Consider the following 20,419-nt stretch of genomic DNA (forward strand, 5'->3'; position numbering starts at 1 on the left):
CATAGACTCAATTAAGAATTAAGTGCATACATTTTTAGAATTAAAGGAACCTGTATTTCCTTTAGTGGTTTTGCAAGTCTTCACATTTTCCACACCCAATTTTGTTTCCACCTCAAACAGGGAAAATTCTGTGAGGCTTCTCCTCAACATGCTAAATGTAGTCATTAGTCATTAATCCAGAAAATAATGTACACATTAATCAATGATGCAAATAATCATTAGCTGCCTAAAAGCCATAAATGTTGATCTTGTTTTGACAGTCATTAGCGTTTATCATCTGGAGAACATGAATATTTCTATAAAAAAACAAAAACTTTCTACTTTCTAATAATCCATCATATATTTATTTGACCGACCATCAACAAAGCCAAACATTTCTTTCAATAATGAAGACTAAAACAAGATGCGTTTCTTAAAAAGAAGTGTTTTATTTCCTTTTTAACAAAGCCCAATACAGATTTGAAGCAAAACTGGGGAACACTGGTAAATCTCAATCCAATCATCATGTCTGGGGACACCCACAAAAAGATGAGCTTCAAATTAAAAAAAAAAAAGAGAGACACCTAAAATAATCATAACAACCCAGAACTGGGGCAAAGAAAATAATGGTGCTTGTTGTCCAAGAACTATATTTAATTAAAAAAAAAAAGAAAATATTTTTGACAATAAAAAACAAAAGAGTTCATGCCAGCAGCTGTTTTGGAGGTAAATAAAATATTCTAATAAAAATAAATGTCAGATATGACAGATCTAATATCCATGACATCTGTTAACGGCCAATAAAACCTAGGATAAATGACAGTTACTATCAATAGGCTAAAAAATTTAAATCTTGGATGAGTAATCTGATCAAACACATATAAACACATTTTACATTCTGAACTCAGTTCTGCGTACAGTCGCTTTTTTAAGCCGTACAACAGGAGGGGGCTGAGATTAATACGCAAGAAACTTAAAATTAATCATTTCTGTGCTGAAAAATTTCTTCCATGGTCGTATTTCACACATTTATCTCTCAGTACAGATGATATCACGTATCATTCACACTTTTGATACAAGTGAAGGCTTTGCTGATGTTTTAAGCCTTTTTTTAAATTATTTTTTGTGCCAAAGATGGAAAGAATTAAGAGTCAAATGTCAGTGAAAATGGAAGAAATAATCAAAGATGACATTGGGTTAAGGTTTTTACAACTAATTAGTTACACAAAGATATATTTAACAGTTTAACTTGACAGCCGTGCTGACCATGAGTATATTTTTGGGGGGGGTTGGGAATAAAAGTACCACATCTAAATACTTTAATGGCATCTAGGATTGGAAAATACACATTTCTGTCATTTGAGTGATGTAATTAGTCATTTTTCACATCAAAGGGTGACGAATTGGTATTTCTGGTGGCCTGACACACTGACAAAAAGCTTAATTCTAAAATATTTTCTGATAGTTATTACCAGTCCACGTGTACCAATCGCTTAAATCATGGACTTGGTGAAGAAAAAAAGACAGGGAAAGAAAAGAAAACATAGCTGAGCTGTGGCTAAGGATTCAACTGGCACGTGTCGTCCTTTTTTTTTGCGATATGAAATTACAGACAGATCTGAAATGAGCTGATCCACCCCTATGTAAACACAGTGATTTTCTGATACAGAAAAATACTAAGTGGACAATGTATATATTGATCTTTTTAATAACAATTATCCATCCATCGGTTGAAAACACCAGTCTGCTTTTTTGATATATTCTCATGTGGGAACATATATATTTTATAACAAAATAAATCTATACTGTTTTAGTTTTCGCGCTAGATGGTCGATAAGGGTTGTACAATCCCATCATCCCATTCTCTGAGTGCTCGAACCGTCTTTGTCTGTCTCAACAAAGAACTGCATGTAGGCTTAAACAACTCTGGTAAGAAATTGTGACTGAAGCAGCTCAAATACTCAAAAAGGCTCTGCCTGAGAAGAACATTAGTTTGAAGCGAAAAAAACAAAACAAAAAGACTAATAAAATACTCATCTTTTCCATCTTTATACCAGTTGTTAAAGTAATTTATAATAAAGTGTATGTTGCTATTATTATCTTTTTAAAAATCATAAGCAGTTTCTTTACTGTATCTTGGCATTTTGACACAAAATATCCTCTTGGATATTTACACAGGAAAAGATACTTTTCAAGCAATAAAACAAGCTTATATTGTGGGTCGCAACAGAATAAAACACAATTCTGAAGAAATAATGGAGAAAGAATTGCATAGCAGATCAGAATATAACTAAACAGGAGCTGATCCTTTTTGGTATGGTGCACTTTGATTCATGACTTTGCACATTTTCACATATGTACATGAAATAAGTGAGTCCATTCATAGTTTCACCTGCCCACAGTAAAGATCAAGTTTACTTCTGCACTATAATGCTTGACAGTGAGAAGGCAGGAAGCGGACGTCTCGTCCTCTCCGCTCTTCTGATAAAAGTCCATAGGAGTCTTTTCAAAAAAAAAAAAAAAAAAATTAAACTTTTGTTTAAAAAGTGCCATTTTGCTACATTTATCAGCGGACCCATGGTCTGCTACTGAACAGTTAACACAAGCAAGTGTGTTACACAGCCCCCCCAACATCACACAGTTTCCTGATTCTATGAGTTTTGGTCACATGGACAATCACACACACTCTCAGTCACTCACAGACACGGAAACACTTGTGCAGAAATACACACATACACACAGACATAGATGAAGTGAAAGGAAAAAAAAAAACAAAAGTGGAAAAACAAAGTTGTGGCCGGCGGGTACAGTTCCATTTGAAGAGTTTATCTGCTGCGATTAGACATTCCCGGCTGGTAAAGCTTTGAAAAAGAACAAGCACCATTAGGAAAAGGCCTCAAATGTCCTCTGCTGGGGGAGAGTTCAGCAGTTTTTCCGCTTGATTCTGTGCTCCCACAAAAAGCAAAAGAGAAAGAAATCTACATTCAGACTCGCCTCAGGCTTGTAGGTCAGCCAAAGTCACTGAAATGTTTCAGGCTTTATTGCGTCTTTTTCCTCCGATTTCAAGTCTGAGTTAGGCAAAAAAACGGAGCCTCTTCTTCTTTTTTTTTAAAATCACGGAGTCCGAGGACATGTATCTCCAACTCCCACGAGGCCTTTTTCTTGTGTCCATGTGTGGATAAACATCCGGGTCCTCACCGTCTCTGCTGGGCATAAACCGGGTACGCTAGCGTCACATTCAGAGAGTCATTGTGCTGGACCAAAGACGTGTGCTGGTAGTGAAGTACGAGTTCTTTTAGTGAGCTGTACAGGTTGTACGGCTCGGCGAAGCCATAACCTGAGGGGGTCTTGTTGATGACGCAGTGCTTCACCTCGCCGTCCACGCTGCAGAGAGGGAGAGGAGGACGACAGGTCACAGTCTGTTCTGTCTGCAGGCAGTAAATATGCTCTGACTACTAAAACCACTCGCTATGTTTTTAAATATCTTGATCAAACATTAAAGGGTAGGTTGTCTTTAAACAACAGTGCAGATATGTACACTGAAACACGTTCTGGTTTCTGTAAGTGTTCCTCCTGTCCATACCGGTAAGAAGATATCTTGCCAAAATACTCACAATCTTTGACACAAAACTTTGTTGAAATGACTTTAAGCTTAATTAAAATAGAAAAAAGTGCAGGGGGCAATTAAATCAAATATTTCAGTTTTGGTAATGAGACTCAACTATCTTACCGACCTGTGATTGGCCAGAGTCTCCCATGACAGGTTAGACTTTCTAAAGCTTGAAAACAGAGCCAAAAGGAGGAGCAGAGATCTAATTTTCTCTCAAACCGCTTTAATTACATCACGCTTAAAGGTTATGGAACATTTGCCTAATGACGCACAAAGATAAACTGTCTACCTCAGCGCATGAACAGGAGGAATGATCACACAGACACTTGAACCTGTCCTTTAACCGCTGTTTGAGGGAAAAGTGCTGATACATACACAACACTGCAGGCGTAGCATCCTGCTTTACTGCTGTCTCGAACCAGGAATGTTCCGTCTCTCTTGCCCTGGAGGAGAGCCTCCGCCTGTAGTCGGTTGATGTTGCCCAGTTTCCAGGACCGCTCGTCATGATGAGGAAGGTCTTCATCATCATCCACCATCGAATATTGACTAGAAAAAAAATGAGGTGCACAAATGTAAGTTCATTTGCGCAGTGAAAGGCGAGTCTTATTGGTTAATTTGTTGAAATGAAAATGGACACTCACTCTTCTGTGTTCTCGTTCTTGATTCCGAGCCACTCGTTGAGTTTCTTTTGTCGGACTCCCTTCTGGGTCAACCACCTGACGAGAGAGACGAGAGACGACATGAGGATGTTAGAAACCAGGTCAGACCCATTTTTGATTTCCTCTCCAGAGAGCAGCTTAAAGTTTGAGAAGAGAAGAAGTGCGGTTACTCACATGAGATACTGGTCTCTGGTCTTACGCAGCTGGATGAGGTCGGGCTTGATGCTGTTCATCCTCTTGTCAATCTCTCTGTAATCCGCCGCCTGCTTCTTCAGATCTTCCTCCAGTCGGCGCTTGCTGTCGACGATCTCACTTATCCGGGACTTTAACTTCTCGTAGTTGCCCATAATCCTGAAGACAACAATGGACATAATTTAACTTCTCTTATCTGATAGTGTTGCTTCTTTTAAACATGACCTAGTTCGGTGTAGAGCATTCTTACCTCTGGATCTCCTTGTCGTTGCCTTCTCTCCTGAACTTCTCGATATACTCCTTGCTGTACCGCTCTTGTGTTTGGCATTGCTCCTCAAATATCTTTATAGTTTCATTAAACGCCTCTATAGCTGTCCTTTTCATTTGGATTTCCTGCAAGCAGAGGCACAGTATTATTAGTGCATGTTGTACAAATATTGCAGTAAAATTTAGGGATGCATCGATTGCAAAGTTCTGGGTAAATTCTGATGTTTTTGTGGTTATTCATTTTGGTTTTTTGTTGTTTCACTCCCCTAGTTATTATAGGGAAACAAAGAGATCTTTGTTATCAAAACACAGCACCTGTTGCCTCTTACATCATAAAACTGTGTCTAGTGGCTTTTTCTAAAAACAGCAGCAAGATGTGCTAACTACTGTTCTCCAACTTCACAAAACTGAAGCGACACAACAGATAAATTGAAGTGAATCTTATTTTTCTGACAGGCTTATGAAAGAGCATTCTTTTTTATTTATATTGATGTTTTTATTGTTCTTATCTCTTACAGTTCTGCCTTCTCTCCGTTTTTACATCTTCTGCTTTGTGTTTTAATTTTACCTTACTTTCAGCTGAACTTTGTTCTTTGCAAACTCAATTGGTGCATCCCTGGTAAAATTCCTGGTCACTGTTCGACTCTGGACGGTACTCACTTGTGACGTTCTGGTGTATTCTTCATACAGTCTGTCGTACTCTTTGTTCTTCTCCTGGTACTGCTGGTGGTACTCACAGAGCTTCCTCCCCACAGCTTCAATATTATCTTCTTTCACCACCTGATCCTGAGAACGAGACAATAAGTTGCAGTTAAAATTGCTTGAACGTAACTATTTTCAGTTTGTGAGGTTGGACTGCGCTGAGGTCTCACCTGCTGGTGTTTGGAGACCGGGTACAGCAGCTTGACGTCTAGTTTGGGGTTGTACTGCGCCAGTGACTCGTTGCGATAGTGGTTTATGAGCTCCACGACGGAGCTGAAGGTCAGTGGGTCTGAGAAGCCATACTTCCCATCCCGGTGGAATATTTTAATAAGCTTGTTGTTTCCTCCTTTTCTGTAAACAAAAAAAGCAACAAAACCAGTTAAACTAGCGTCTAAAAATAACTAAAAGATGGCCGATTAGAGGAAATGATTTAGAACTGAAAGGAGAAATGAAGCTCACCTCAGAGTCAGAGTGTAGTCTCCGTGCATTTTTGTAGAGGCGTCTCGCACCAAAAACGTACCATCTGCAGTGTCCCTCAATTTCTCATTGACCTCCTCCCTCGAGATGTCTCCCCAGTACCATTCGGCGTCTTGTAGAGCCATGTTGTTGTTCATACCGTTGTTAGTCACAGATGTGGGCTTGGGTGGCTTTGGAGGTAGAGCTGTGAGGACGAGAGGAGGGAACACAGGATGTAAATAGATGATTGGGGCCTGTATGCTCACGTTTTCATACCCGGCTCGAATTAAAAGGCTGCTTCTCTTATTGAACTTGTTTAAATCTGCAGGAAAGTACAACAGGATACTACATTTGACATCCACTACATTGTTTGAATTGATTTAATCATTTTGCGGATGCCGGGAATCTGACACATACGCTCTGTGACTCTCTCTCACTCATCTTTTTTCCCCTCATTGATTGAACAGAGCTGAAAAAACGCTGCTGCTCTCCCGACAGAGAGGCGGTAACGGAGAGGCAGTGGGAGGGGAAATGAACCATGAGTCAGGGAGAATGAATTTCATTCAAGAAAAAAAGGCGATATCTATTAATATTCCTCGCTGCAAAGACAGCCCTGTGGCTGCAGGAAAAATTGATGCCGATCACGAACAGTTATACCACCAAGATTGTGGATTCATTCAACAGGAAAGGAAGAAGAGAAAGCATTAAAAATGTAGCACACAGGCTGTGAAACCTAATGCAAATACTCAGATTCCCCTTCAAGATTTTGCACCAACTATCCAGTGTAAAGATAGATAACTGTCATTGACTCTGTGTTCACAATCAGACCATTAAATCTCCCTTTCCTGGGGCAGATTTATATTGCATCTGCTGTGATTTTCATGATAGAGATGGACTCCTTAATGCATTTTAACTGCTGCTAAAAAGACTATCTTTAAATCTGCAGTGGCTGCTCACAAGCTGACACACGCTGTAGCAGAGCTAAGGTAGCAGTAGGCTATTTTTAACCCGCAAATCTGCACTGCCTTTGTTCACTCCCTCTGCATTAACACCCTTTCTGCTACAATGGCTCTTGCAGGCTCATTGAGACTGCCACCACTACCGTGCACTGTTGCCAGACAGCTACAAATGTGGCATGGCAGAAAAAAACGCAACAAGATTTCCAGTCTGTGCAAAATGCAGCCTACCGGTTCAACCACACATGCACATGGTTTCCTGCTGCACGTCTTAGCACCGGCTGCTTTCCAATCTGATCACATTTCACCTCCAGATTACTAGAAATTTCTCATTCTTATAAGCACCCAAGTAGGCAATCCAGTCTTAACAGCTTAGCAATCTCCACGGACTCATTTCTACAGAAACAAAGCTTGCATTATTTGATTGACTGCAGAAATCTCTCAAAAGAGGCACAATAAACCCTTTTTTATGATCACCTAAACATCTATTTGAAAAAGCCATTAAGAGCAGCCTGCTCAGTAACGTGTTACATCACTTACCACAGCCAATCACACGGGGGGTCTGTCACCAACCACTCCTGCATCTTTAATTTCCTGAGAGCGATGAGGTCATCCTGAAAGCCCAGTACCTTTTTTTTACCTCCCTGCTTTAATTCTTTACAACACTGCAGCTAAATTGAAATAATTCCCTGTGCAGAATCCAGCGTGACGTCCTAGCATGCATCCATCTTAATAGTGCACGAGCAGAGGGGGAGAAAAAAAGGACCTGCAGCCTGTTTCCATGCTTTCCCTCTGTCATTCTCTCTCTCACTGTGTCGAGCTTGCTCTCCTGCAGGTTGCTCAGCCCCTCCTCTCTGCGTGTGTCGTGCGGCGGTTTAAGTCCGTCCCACTTCTGGCACTCAGACAAAGCCAGCTCTGCTGCAGCAGCACGTACGCAGCTAAATTATAATGCCCTGGCCCCGGTCAGCGGCACCCAGAGCTCCAAAATACGCCTGTAATCCCACAGCGTGACACTCGGCATGACAGAGATAGCTCACTTGATTTCCTGAGTGAAATTAAAATAGACTCACTTCTCAGTAAGGTATAAGCAGTCCTTCTAGGTTCAACTGAGGAACTCTAAAGAAGTAATAAATCTGATCATATTTGGAACAAATCAGTGTCTTGAAAAGTATCTGTCAGTGTTTGTGACCTAAATGAACAATCCTGTGATGAAGACAATTCTGCAGATGAAAACTGGTCTGTAGGGTTTAAAATATTTAATTTAATAAAAGGTTGCACTAGTACACTGTGGCCATACACTGCTTGTGAGGCCTTTCATTAGGATTAATCAGTTTTGGAGCTGCAACTAATCAATATTTTAGTTATTCAAAGTCAGTTTTAAAAGTTATAAAATGTCCAGAAACTGTGAAAACTTCTCATCATAATTTCCCAGAACTCAACATGATGTCTTAAAATTTTATCTTTTGTCCAACCAACAGTCCAAAACCCAAAGACTCTTCATTTACTGTCATTTATGTCAAAGAAAAGCGGCAAATGCTTCTATATTAAAAAGGTGGGAACAGCAAATATTTGAAATTATAGCTTAAAAATTGACTTAAATGATTAATCGTTGCTCCTCTAATCAACTTGCCTCTGATTACTGCAGTTACATGTGCTTCTGTAGGAATATTTCACAACTATAAAGCACAAGAAGCAGCAATAGGCAAAACTGTTCGCTGACAGCTCCTACTGGAGGCTTAAAAGAAACAGAAAACCTTTAATTCTTGCTCTCTTGTTCTTACTGTGATATTTCTGTCTTATTCTAGCAAAGTGACCCCTTTTTCCTTTAGCCTGCAGGCAGCAAAGGCAGCAGCACACTGTCCTACTTTTATATTTTATCTAATTTAAAAAGAAAAAAAAAAAAACAGAAGAAAAGAAAAAGCTGTAAAAGATCAAACTTACGTTGCAAGTTGTGCATGATTTGGTGAGTCAACAATCTCTTCTTTTTATTCCCAAAAGGTAAAATAAATCCAGTGAGTGAGTTAAGTTCAAGTCCTCCAGTAAAGCTCCATTTCATAGTTTTTAGGCCACTGAGAAGCTTTTTTTTTAAGAATTAAAAAAAGAACTGCGTCTTTATGTGCTTCTTAATGAAATCCAGGTATAATCCGCTCGACGTGAGGCAGGTGCAACATGCGACTGTCTCGCTGACTGACTGCTCCGTTCCTGCTGTGAGTGAGCTAAAGTCTCTCTCTGAGCACTCTGCGGCCTGCTCGTGTTGGAGGCAGGTAGTTAATGATTAGCGGTGGCCGCTCTGTCAGTGCTGCCTGTTCTGAGAGCAGCCACTCGTGCCAGTTGTGTGTGTGCGTGTCTCTTTGGTCACTCCCTCTCTGCCTCCCTTTCTGTTTGTAAAGGAGGAGGCAGAAGCAGGAGAGAAGAGGTGGAGGTGGCGGGGGAGGTGGTGTTCGGTCTTATGATTAACTTGCAAAGTTTCAAATATTTGCTGAGCTGGACACTTTGAGGCAGGGAGGACATGTGGAGATCCAGGCAGAGAGGGTAGAGAGGGAGGGAGGAGGAGAGCGGCCCTAGAAACTGGAAGCAGCCCTCAGTTAACAAGAAGTGCTCTGTGGAGCAGGCCGACTTTCCAGCCAACCAAATCTAAGTGGGCCTTTTGTCGCTTACTTAAAATAGGCACGCAGTAACTGGGAGGAGGCACACACACACACACACACACACACACACACGGGTCATTCAAAGAAACACATGTACATTCTGTACATGCGTGTTTACAAAGTAGGCTATTCTTCTTCTGCTTCTCTTCTTGTGACCCTGCTGTTATCTGGAGGAGACAGGTGACTGCAAACCTGAACTTTGGTGTGTGCCTGACTGGGTCATGGGTGTGTGTGTTAGAGGTGGGAAAAAAATCGTTTCACTTTAGTATCTTAGTTTCTTTTTTACAATTCTGTATGAATAAGTAGCGGTTAGTCCATTAGTTACTATTTACTGACTTTACTATCTACATTTACTATTAATGAGCTAACTGAAATTAGCATTGTGATCACAGTGATACCATCTTAACAAAAGGATCAATTTTACTTAAATATAAAAGTAGAGCCCAAACCAGTATATCAATTGACAGATATTATCAGCCTGATATTGGCCTATCACAGCTATACCGGTCTAAATCAGTATTGGTCTTTATATTGTGTAATATTCACCTATATGAAAACATTTTTTACATATCATAAGAGTTTGTTCTTATTTGTTAGCTTTACAGCCTTAATTCTGGTTTAATACACATATTTTGCTCTTTGTGTTGTTTTTTTTAATTATGGTTATGTTTAATTACTGAAAATACTGGTGAAAGTTTACTGTTTCAATGCCCTGATGTCACTTCAGACTATAAAGTTTAGTGTTAAACTGTAAAACATCCTGCTCCCGTTACATATCTTTGTCACAAATGTTGACCACTTTTGAGGGATCATTAGAAAAAGATTCTCAGTCATCCAAGTCATTTAGGCCATTTCTTGGTATTCCTAGAAAAATTTGTCTTAGGCAACTGGACTTGGTAGAGTTCTTGAAGACGATTCGCCTCTCATCCAAGAGGCTTCTTCAGTTCTATCGGCAGATAAGCATGTTGCCTCAGCCCTAGCATGTGTGGGTTTAAAAAAAAGGAACTAAAAAGTGTTTGAGGGTTTGTGTATTGCCTGCCTGCCTGGACGCCCTTCAATGCCTCCATCCACCCTGCTGCCAAAGTGCTCCCGCAGGTGCAAATTACTGACAGCTGAGAGTGGCCCATGCACAGGAACATTATAAATAGCCCTAACAGGTAATAAAATGTTGAAACAGCCACAGCCAGTCCTGGGCCTCTGGGCCAGCCAACGACAGTGCTTTTAACTAGCACTGTAAAAACATAACTGTGCAATGCAATGCACTGCACTCACACATGAACCGCCAGACTGGCTTCATCTGAGCAGACCACCACTGTAACAGCCATGAAGACTGACTTTGTGCAGCTCTGTGTTTCACATACAACCAACAGTTGTATGTGAGTTGACAGTAAACTGAATATCTTTGGGTTGTGAGCAAAACAAGACATTTTAAGTTGTCATATTGGGCTTTAAGAAACACTGGTCAACATTTTTCTGACATTTTAAAGGCCCAACAATTCATCAACTAATCGATTGATTTAAAAAAAACATCTAGCATTAGTTAAATTTTAAAGCCATACAAGACACAAAATCAATACTATCACAACTAGAGCTGCAACAATTGGTTAATTAATCGATTAGTCGATTGAAAGAAAATCAATTGGCAATAATTTTGATGATCGATTAAGCATTCAAGTCATTTTTCATGCAAAATATCAAGCGTCTGCTGTTCCAGCTTCTTCACTTTTCAAAACTTTTGGATGTTTTAAAGACTAAATGATGATTGAATTGAATAATTGTGAAACTATCTGACAGATTAATCAGTAATGAAAATACTTAATATCTGCAGTAGAGCTGCAACTAACAGTTATTATCATAGTTTATTTTATTGAACAATTCATTTGTTATTTTGTTCACAACCTAAAGGTAATCAGTTTACAGGCATAGAGAAATAAAGAAAGCAGAAAATATTTACATTTGACAACCTGGAATCAGAGAGTTTAACTCTTTTTTTGAAGATGACTCAAAAGGATTACTCAATTATCAAAATAATAAAAAATAATAAAAACCTATATACAGCATTTTAATCGGTAGTTGACAACTAATCAATTAATCATTGCAGTTCTAATCTGCAGCCCTACATCTACCCAACTAATAACATCATCCATGAGAAAATCTATCCAGAATGTCAAACAAGATTTTTATCAGTGTTCTGTTTTCATATCTAGACAATCATATGTTAGACTGAAGGTCACCAGTATCCACTTTCATCAGGCTCAGCTTTAAAAAAGAAAACAGTTCTCAGGTAAGTCAAAAGCAATGCGGACACAAAACTCAACACTACGTTGTACTCTGTATCCAACAAACATCTTTGAAAACCTTGCAGAGAGTTGTACCATTTAATTAGAGTAATATTTATCTCAGGGAAGGTAATTTAGCAGCTGAAAAGCACAAACAGATCTCCTCTGCAGCAGCTCAAGCTTTAGAAACTGTGCCTGCCTCACTGTTATGTAACATAGATAGTCAGGAAATGTGTTACAGTTAAAACACTTCCATCCACTGACCAGTACATGATTAAACAGTCTTAACTTGCATTAGTCAACCATGTCAGTATTTACCTCCACAGTGTACCCTGTGGCCCTTCACAACTGCAGCCCTTGCAAGTCTCAACACCTTTCTTGAAGCTATTAATAGCTCAGGTCTCAGGGTATTCAGTTCATGTGCTGCAGAACATACATGCATGTATGTATGTGTGCAACCACTAAGAAATGCTGCAGAAAATCCTTCAAAAAACAGCAATGATGCAATGCAAAATAGTCCTGCATGCTTTTTGAAACATAATGAATAATATTCTACCATCCTGTCCAGCATTTAAAATCTTTGTGCATGATATAAGTCAAAAATTAAGTACCTGGAGCTGCTTGATTTTCACTCCATTCACTGGTCACCAGAACCTCAATGATCTTGATGTGAGAATCCAAGCTGGGTTCACAACTGTGGAGGAGGAGAAAGGAAAAAAAAAAGGCAAGTTAAATAAAGTTTTAACAGCCCAGGTGACTCTCGGTCTCTGCTGCTGTTCTGATTGCTCTGTGCTGGTTTCAATCTGATGGTAATTCAGGCTTAGCTACTTTAATTGTGCAGCACAGCTGGTAAGTAGAAAAGCTCCAACCTATATCCGTGTACAGCTGAAACCCGTGAGTGCCTGACACCCTGTGCTCTGACTGTGTGTGTCTGCAAGTCTGCATGCTTGAGAGTCTGTGTGCCTGTATTGCATGACCAAGCCTGCACACTTGTCTGTCTACTATCTTTGACAGGGTATGCAGCAGCGAGGCACGACCCACCTGGTAGCCTGTTGTCTGAAGAACACGGGGCTGAAGATCTCGCCCAGAGCTCGGGCGCTGAGCAGGTTCTTGGAACAGTTTTGGCACACCCGAGCAAAATGCCTTAGCAGACAGTGTAGGGTTAGCCAGTACTGAGGGGGTAGGCTCGGGGTGCTGGCGATGCGACGTAGCAGCTGGGCACATTCCTCAGGATTCACCACCTCTGTAGAAACAGATGAGAACGGACCAATGGGTGGTCAGCGAGACCGATGTGAAAAACCGATCCTTAAAGTGTTAAAAGCCATGGACGGTCGAGCATGAAATGAAAGATGTTTCTTTAAACAATGAGAGAGATGGAAAAAAGGCGTCATGTGCAGTTAGGTTTAGAAACCACAGAGAGATTGTGTGGTTGACAATGAGCGTAAGGTACACTGGCAGGTGATTGGCTGCTCAGAGATGCTAGAGATAAACTTTCAGGCTTGTTTTAGTTTCTATTAACCACAGATATCCTGTTTCGGGCCTTGTGACAGCAAGAGAATGCAGCCCTACAGAACAGAGTGTGGTGTGAGAATTTTGTCTGTTCTTGTAACAGAAAAGAAAGACAGAAGAATTACAATTAAGAGAAGGTGATAAAATATGCTAATTATATATTTCAAGGGTCGAGTAGGAAAGAGCCCATAAAAAAAGACTTTAAAAAAACGACTCAAATTATAAAAGTCTTTTTTGAGGGATAAAGGGTACTGACTACGTCTTGCGGTTTTGTGTTCAAAGTACTGAATGTTCAGAACCGTGTCAGGGGTACATTACGTCAGAGCTCCAGCTTTAGATTAACTATGCAGTGAAGAAATGATTGTTGAATATGTGCTAGTAGGGCAAAAACAAATCATACTGTGTTTATTTTGACAGATATTTTAATTGCAATGAGGCAAGATTTTAGTAGATTTTATTGTCAATGGAAAAATATGTTTGCTGGGGTCTGTACCAAACATGCATGTTCCTTTAAATCTGGAGTATATCATCTTTAAGCTGATGTAGTACCTCTGTAGTACCAAAATGCTTCACTTATGACACTATGTTGACACATATGACACATTGGGATATAGCACTTGGCCATATTTTGATTAAATGTTCAGCCGTACATGCTGGTTTTGCCTGTTCTCACCTTTGGCAGTGTGGACCATCTGAGCGTATATTGCAGTGGGGATGATGGGCTGGGGGAGATCCTGCAGGTACCTACGCAGACCATCACACAGAACTGGAAGCTCCAACTGGTCCAAGTCTGCAGAGGGAGGATCTAGAGTGCAAAACAACATGAAGATACATAAATACTATAACTCCCTCCTGCATAGAGGATTTGTTTAATTACAGGCTCATGCACAATCTGTACAACTATATCATGCAATAAAGTGTGCACAAATCATGGTACTTGCTGTCTTCTGTCCTTCTGAACATGGTGAACTTTATACACATGCAAATCTTTGTCAGTCACCTCACACATTTACATCTATTCGTCATCACCACTAACGTCAACGCTTTTTTTTTTTGGCCTCTATTTGAGACTTCCTCGTTTCTCACACAGCTATTGGAAACCTGCAGGTTTCATATAAGCTCATAAAGGGGGTGAAATATAGGTACTTACCACAATCAAAATACTGTCTGACTTCAAGCCCGCCTCCAGCAGTAAATGTTCGATATAACGTGGGGTTATCCAGACCTGCAAATAATCAGTGAGAAACAAATTAAATTATTACATTTATTGATTGATAAAAGTAAAACCACTCAAGTGATTCTGTGCAACAGGTCACGTAAGCACAGTCAAATGTGGTTATAAAATAAAAGTCAAATTGATAACTCAAGTTCAGTTGCATGTCAAGGTGACTGACTGATTTCAAGCTCACCTTTCCTCTCAATAGCCTCCAGCAGTTTGGCAAGCATAGGTGGAGTGGTCTCTGGAAGGGAAAACTGCTCCGTCAAGTCCAGCAGACAGAAGCCTGGAGGAGAGAACAATTACGGATTAACAAAGGTGAATTTGTAAAGGACTAAATGTGGTAAATGCTTTGTCTTGTGGTGCTTTTTCTGACACATGATGAATAAGTTCCAAATCTGAAAACCTCTATTGCGACATAGAAATATCACAAATGCATTGACATACAACTGCCAGTGACACCGATAACAAAATCTGTGTGCAACCAAACGATGCAGTCATAACAGGTTTTCCCATCTGAAATAGATGACCTTGCACGGGAGAGTAGTGCATTTAGCATGAATGTAATCCCAGCCTAGACGAAGCATTAGCACATCAAAGATAACTTTTTTACAAGTGGTTATTAGCAGCAGGGCTAACTAACAATTATTTCAATTACAGATACAACTTCAAATTATTTTCTTAATCCTGTAAAATGTAGGGATGGGAATCAAAATCTGGTTACAGTTGCTTATCAATTCGTTTTCAAGATACCAGCATGTTTTTCTGAGAGTTGCACATTGGAATAAGACAGCAAGAAACGATTATTTGTCCATTAGTTGTTTAGGCTATAAAATCAGTTGAAAATGTGGATCAGTATTTCTCAAAGCCCAAGATGAAGACATCAGTGAATATAGACTTTTTTCTTTAAAAATTACTCAGACAGATTACTAAAACAGTTGGCAAATAACTTAATAATCGATTACTTGATTAATCATCTTGTTCAACATTGGAAAACACTGATGTCAAACTCATGCATATATCCTGCTAGAAACCTGCAACAAGGAGGACTCATGCCAGAGAGACTTTTTTCTACTCCGTTTCTATACTGTGTTCAGACTCAGCGATAATACAACAGCTGTTGATGCTAAAAACCTGTGTGCGAAAATATATCATGATTTCCTACACCTCTTTAGGTGTAATATGCAGTTTCCAATACAAAGCAGTCTGACTTTCACAGTGAACTTTAAAGCATTCCTTTGATGATGATTGTGAATAATGATAAAAGAATAACTCTAGCCTAAATACCATTTACATGAGCCCCGACAGAATTGTGAGCAAGGCATGAGGAAATACTGCTCCTGACTTCACGCTTTACACATGCAAAATGCAAAAATATGTTTCATGGAGTAGAAGCACAGTAGGTCTTTGTCTGAACATCGACATAATCATGACTGAGAGAATCTATTGTGTCAACCCTCTGGCTGTTTAGATAACACAACAGCTCTGAGGAGGTCTCACTTGGCCCATTTTTTTCTGAAGTGAGTGGTAAGAATGAATGGTTTTAAGTTCCATGTCATATCAGCAAATTCAATAGAAAGTAAACATGGCAAAAAATAGCAGAGCTGCAACAATTAGCCGATTAATTGATTAGTCAGAGTTCAACGTTGATGCTTTTTTTCCCCAACGGCCTAGTTGGGCAAGTGGGTCTGAAATCTGCTTGAAGTCACTTGTTTTTTAGTTGCGCCTGTACAAATTCTTTATTTGTAGCATCTCAAATGAGAATTCTTTCTGCTTTCTGTAGTCCTGTGTAACACTATACTGAATATCTTTGGGTTGTGGACAAAACAAGATATTTGAGGACGTCACCTTGGGCTTTGGAAAACGATTTTTCAGCATTTTCAAACAATTTATGGACCAAAGGATAATCAATTAATTGAGAAAATAACCCACAGATTGTTAGTTGCAGCCCAATAATATAAAGTAAATGTACAGAAATGTAAGGGTCTGCCAGTCATCAGAGGTTGTGACATTAAACGGCTGCAACTGAAAAGTTGACTAGGCGCATGACTTACAAACTTCTCAGAACTTCAAAAGAAGCAGGTACGAGACCAAAGGACTGCCTTCATGAGTAAAAGCTGAGTATTTACAACAGACCGATTCAAGAACAGGAGGTGCAGAGTACTAAAGTTGGGGTTTGGTGGACCAGGGAACTAAGCAAATACCCTGTGATATGAGTTAAGCCAGGGCTCAGTTTTTTCCTCATTTTTCCTTTAGAACTTTGCATCCAGGTGTGGACATGAAAGGATGAAGGGGTTGGCGAGGATTTTATTTGGATTTGCAAAGGCGTATTTTGAAAAGGTGCTTTTCTGAAAGGCCTGACTGTTCAACAGCAAGTCTGCAGTTTCAAAATGAAGAGAAACTATGAATGGAACCCTTTCTAGTGACCATATTTTTCTTTCTTTCCAACTTCAAAATTATTACAGATTTTTGAATCGGGCATTAAAGCAGGCGGGCATCTACTGGTCCCATTGATGCACGCACGCTAGTCATTACCAAGGAACTGCCCTCTTCCACCAGAGAGTGTTCAATCAGGCAAATAATGAACCACTTCATCCAAATCCACATCCTCTTTGGCCAGCAGAGCACAGAGGCTGGCATGTTGCGTGTGAAGGAGCTGGCTTACCGAAGCCCTCCTAACCACAGAACACACAAAACTCCATGTAGGACAACTGGTCATCTGGAAGACATTATTGGAACTGCAGAGTGGGAGGGGGGTTTTCTCAGAAGCAGTGAACTCTGAGATGGAACCAGAGTTTCCCTAAATAGAGATCGAGACACGCAGCGCTGCCATCACACACCTTGGAAGTGTAACCTTTCTCCCAGACAAGATATCTAACACGGCTGCCATTCTCCAGCCAACCTTTTTCTGAGAACCTAAACTCACAACCTGGAGTTAAATTTAAACCGCAACGCACACACCCCACCGACCCAACCCGAGCAATGTTTTCTATGAAAATTACCCGACCACAATAACTTTTATTAAAGATAACATTTCTGACAGGTTTTCAAGATGCTTTAAATGTTGACTACAGAGCAACATACTCAACAATACACCATACACAGGGTTAAAAGCCTCTGCCTTGCTTGGTGATAATGCTATAACAGGAAGACTCTTCAAAGCGATCCATAGGTGAGTGTTTATTTACTGGTTCGGCGTCTGGCCTATGAGTGACACCGACCAGGCTACAGATAGAGTTGCTTCTTGGTACTGTCAACGATGTGATAGTTTCAGCACCGATGGAATTGTATCAAGTGGCAGACGAAATATGGCAGAAATGTTTGGAGCTATCACTGATGATTTCTGAGATGCTCTGGCAAAAGATCAAACCATCAACATGTCCCAACCAGCCATTGCTTGTAACCATGGAAGCACATATAAATACAAGCAAATAGACAGAATTTTTTTTTTTTTTTTTTTTTTTTTTTAAATTTAAGAAACTTTGAAGAATTTTCTGTGTTCATTTTAGCAATGATAATGGTGGTGGCAAAAATAGCGTCCTTTAATTGCTGTCAAGCATTCAGGTATACTATATATCTGTATATGATTTTACCATAACTGTATTTTGTGCAAACTGTGGGGTCTTTGAAGTAAGACTGTACAAAATAATTTGAATTGCAAAGCTTCGTCCGTAACATTGACATTCAAATTCTAAATCAACATTTTTGCCTGTTTTTTCTGTTTAAACCAGGCATTTTTCCACACATGCAGATAAATATCAGGCTACACTATTATTAGTATTATACTATTTGTAGAATTAGATTCCAGTGATGACTGCGTAGGATTGTTTCCGACTCAAGTGATCCAAATATTTCCGATAACTCCAGAGCGTTGGAGTCTGAAAGTAGGGACGGAACAATATATCGCACATGGTGATATCACTACAAAAAACCGTCTCAATTCTACAGTGGACTGTGACAATATCTACCACAATATTACACAGTTTATTATTTCATTTCACTGTTTTTCTTTTATCTTACAAAAGTACTGCTGCTTTGTTTTGGTTTTGCAGTTGTATATGTATAATCCAATCATTCACTGCCAAAGACAATTCATGCCAATTTTTTGCACATGCTTGGGTCATGACTGGCTACTTTTATTTTTTATTATTAAAGAAGGAAAGCAAGAACGACTTTAAGTTCAAAGAAAAAATGAATTTTATATGAACAAAAAATGCTGTATGCATCTTTACAACATTTTACGTCGTTGAAAAGTCGTCATTATTTTTTGATTGCATTATTTTTAGTGTGGTATTAATTGTACCTTGATGTTTTGGTATTGTTACATGGTTACCAAAAAGTCAACAATTCTAAAAAGACAGATGTTCTTACCTAACAAAATACTCTGCTTTGATGCATATTTGTTGGTTTTAAGCATTTTAACTGTGGTCAAAACTGTTTTAACCACAGTGGTGTGGGGAAAGCCCACACCTGTTTTAACTGGGCAGTCTGGCAGCAATGTAACAACACCATAAATTACATTTATGTTGATGAAATTGACGAGTTGGAGTTAGATTACTCATTTAATCTGTTGAATCACTTTGTTCAAACTCAGGATTTGTTTTTTTTAATGATGATAAAATATTCAAGCCCTAATATGAAAACCCCAATAGAAGCTACAAATGTTGGTGGGTACAAATGGGTACAGCCCTACTTTGCAGAGCCATGAACTTCCAAAAACCCCTGCATTAGTAGCAAAATCATAATACCGACTGTAATCAACGTAAGAAACAGACTACATAATCCTCCTTGCATTCCTGCATTGTTACTACAAATATAACACAATGGATTACTGCTGTCTGACTCTGTTTAGAACAGCTGAGGGGCTCCAACCATCATGAGACTCTGCTCATACTTTCAATGAAAGTTGGTTTCTGTGGCAACTCTGGAAAGGAGAGTAAGGAGACAGGGGCCCCTTGGACGTGTCTCTGCAAGCCTGCATGTTTGGCAGACCTTCTCATGATATCCCAAAAAGCCTCAGCCACTCAGTAGTCAGTTAAGTCGACCGCAGATCGAGGAAGTCAATGCAGCTGCCACTGGTGCTGCTGTGGTGTGGGGGGACAATCTCCCCAGCTGAAACGACAGTATGTCTGAACTGAACAAACTGCAGACTGCGGGCAGGACAGGGCTGGGGCACCACGGACACACTAAAGATAGCATACACTTTGGATAAATTTAGAGGGCCCTACTCAAGTAACCAGCATTTTCAGGTTATACCATTTCTTCTTGTCTGAAAAAGGGTCTAGCTGAGGCCCGCCAGTAAAAATTAATAACCCACGGAAAGTACCTCACAGTACACCACACATGACAGCACATTATGGAGCAATAAGTGCATTGTAATACATAAAACATTACACATTTCAATAATAAGGTATAAAGGTGGATTGTCTTAAGGTTGCAGCTGCTAAACTTAAGTGTTATCCAGACCAGAAATATAAAAAATACAAGAGCAGAGAATTTTCATTAACATTTGCAAGTGAAACTGTAACAGGCTTTAACATGCTTTTACTAAGTCAATGAAGGATACAGCTTCAAGCTGAGGTTAAGTTAAAAAAAAGTGTAGGCAATGTCTCCTCCTGCAGGGTGGAAGACGCAGTGCAAAAGTGTAGCAACAGCCAATGAGGAGCCTGTTGCTACAGCCTGACAATTAACCCTATACAGAGCAGACCATCAGTGAATCATACGACCTACACAGAAAAACCACAGGTTCCTGATGTGCAGTTAGCTGGGAAGCAGAGTTACATCAGGCCACATACCAACACGTACAGATTGTAATTAGTACTTGAAGAGAATTCTGCATTTTTCTTGAATTTCTGTTGCACAACTGTCTTACAAATGATAAAGCCTGTTTAATTAGAATTAAAATGTAACTTTAGAGAGACAAGAGTCTGCAGCATAAAGGAACAA

At 39.7% G+C, this 20,419-nt stretch overlaps 1 protein-coding gene across 2 annotated transcripts in view; it reads right to left on the reverse strand.

The window, feature by feature from the left end:
* Positions 1-641: 641 nt before the first annotated feature.
* The window catches only part of pik3r1 (phosphoinositide-3-kinase, regulatory subunit 1 (alpha)), a 31,424-nt gene continuing 11,646 nt past the window's right edge, over positions 642-20,419 (reverse strand). Inside the window, exons 3-15 of one of the 2 annotated variants that reach the window (XM_084746620.1) lie at positions 14,667-14,759; positions 14,408-14,482; positions 13,931-14,062; positions 12,790-12,991; positions 12,360-12,442; positions 5,869-6,070; positions 5,580-5,760; positions 5,368-5,493; positions 4,691-4,833; positions 4,423-4,599; positions 4,231-4,305; positions 3,965-4,135; positions 642-3,363 (exon numbers count right to left, since the gene is read on the reverse strand). In XM_084746620.1, coding sequence (XP_084602746.1) covers positions 3,174-3,363; positions 3,965-4,135; positions 4,231-4,305; positions 4,423-4,599; positions 4,691-4,833; positions 5,368-5,493; positions 5,580-5,760; positions 5,869-6,070; positions 12,360-12,442; positions 12,790-12,991; positions 13,931-14,062; positions 14,408-14,482; positions 14,667-14,759 — 1,850 coding nt within the window. In that variant the 3' untranslated portion in view covers positions 642-3,173. Of the gene's footprint in view, positions 3,364-3,964; positions 4,136-4,230; positions 4,306-4,422; positions 4,600-4,690; positions 4,834-5,367; positions 5,494-5,579; positions 5,761-5,868; positions 6,071-8,762; positions 9,156-12,359; positions 12,443-12,789; positions 12,992-13,930; positions 14,063-14,407; positions 14,483-14,666; positions 14,760-20,419 lie in introns of those variants that run through there. The other variant, XM_084746621.1, reaches the window with a different exon arrangement.

The sequence above is a fragment of the Lutjanus erythropterus genome, chromosome 20 (assembly GCF_056507025.1).
Source record: "Lutjanus erythropterus isolate fLutEry1 chromosome 20, fLutEry1.hap2, whole genome shotgun sequence".
Taxonomy (NCBI): Eukaryota; Metazoa; Chordata; class Actinopteri; order Lutjaniformes; family Lutjanidae; genus Lutjanus; species Lutjanus erythropterus.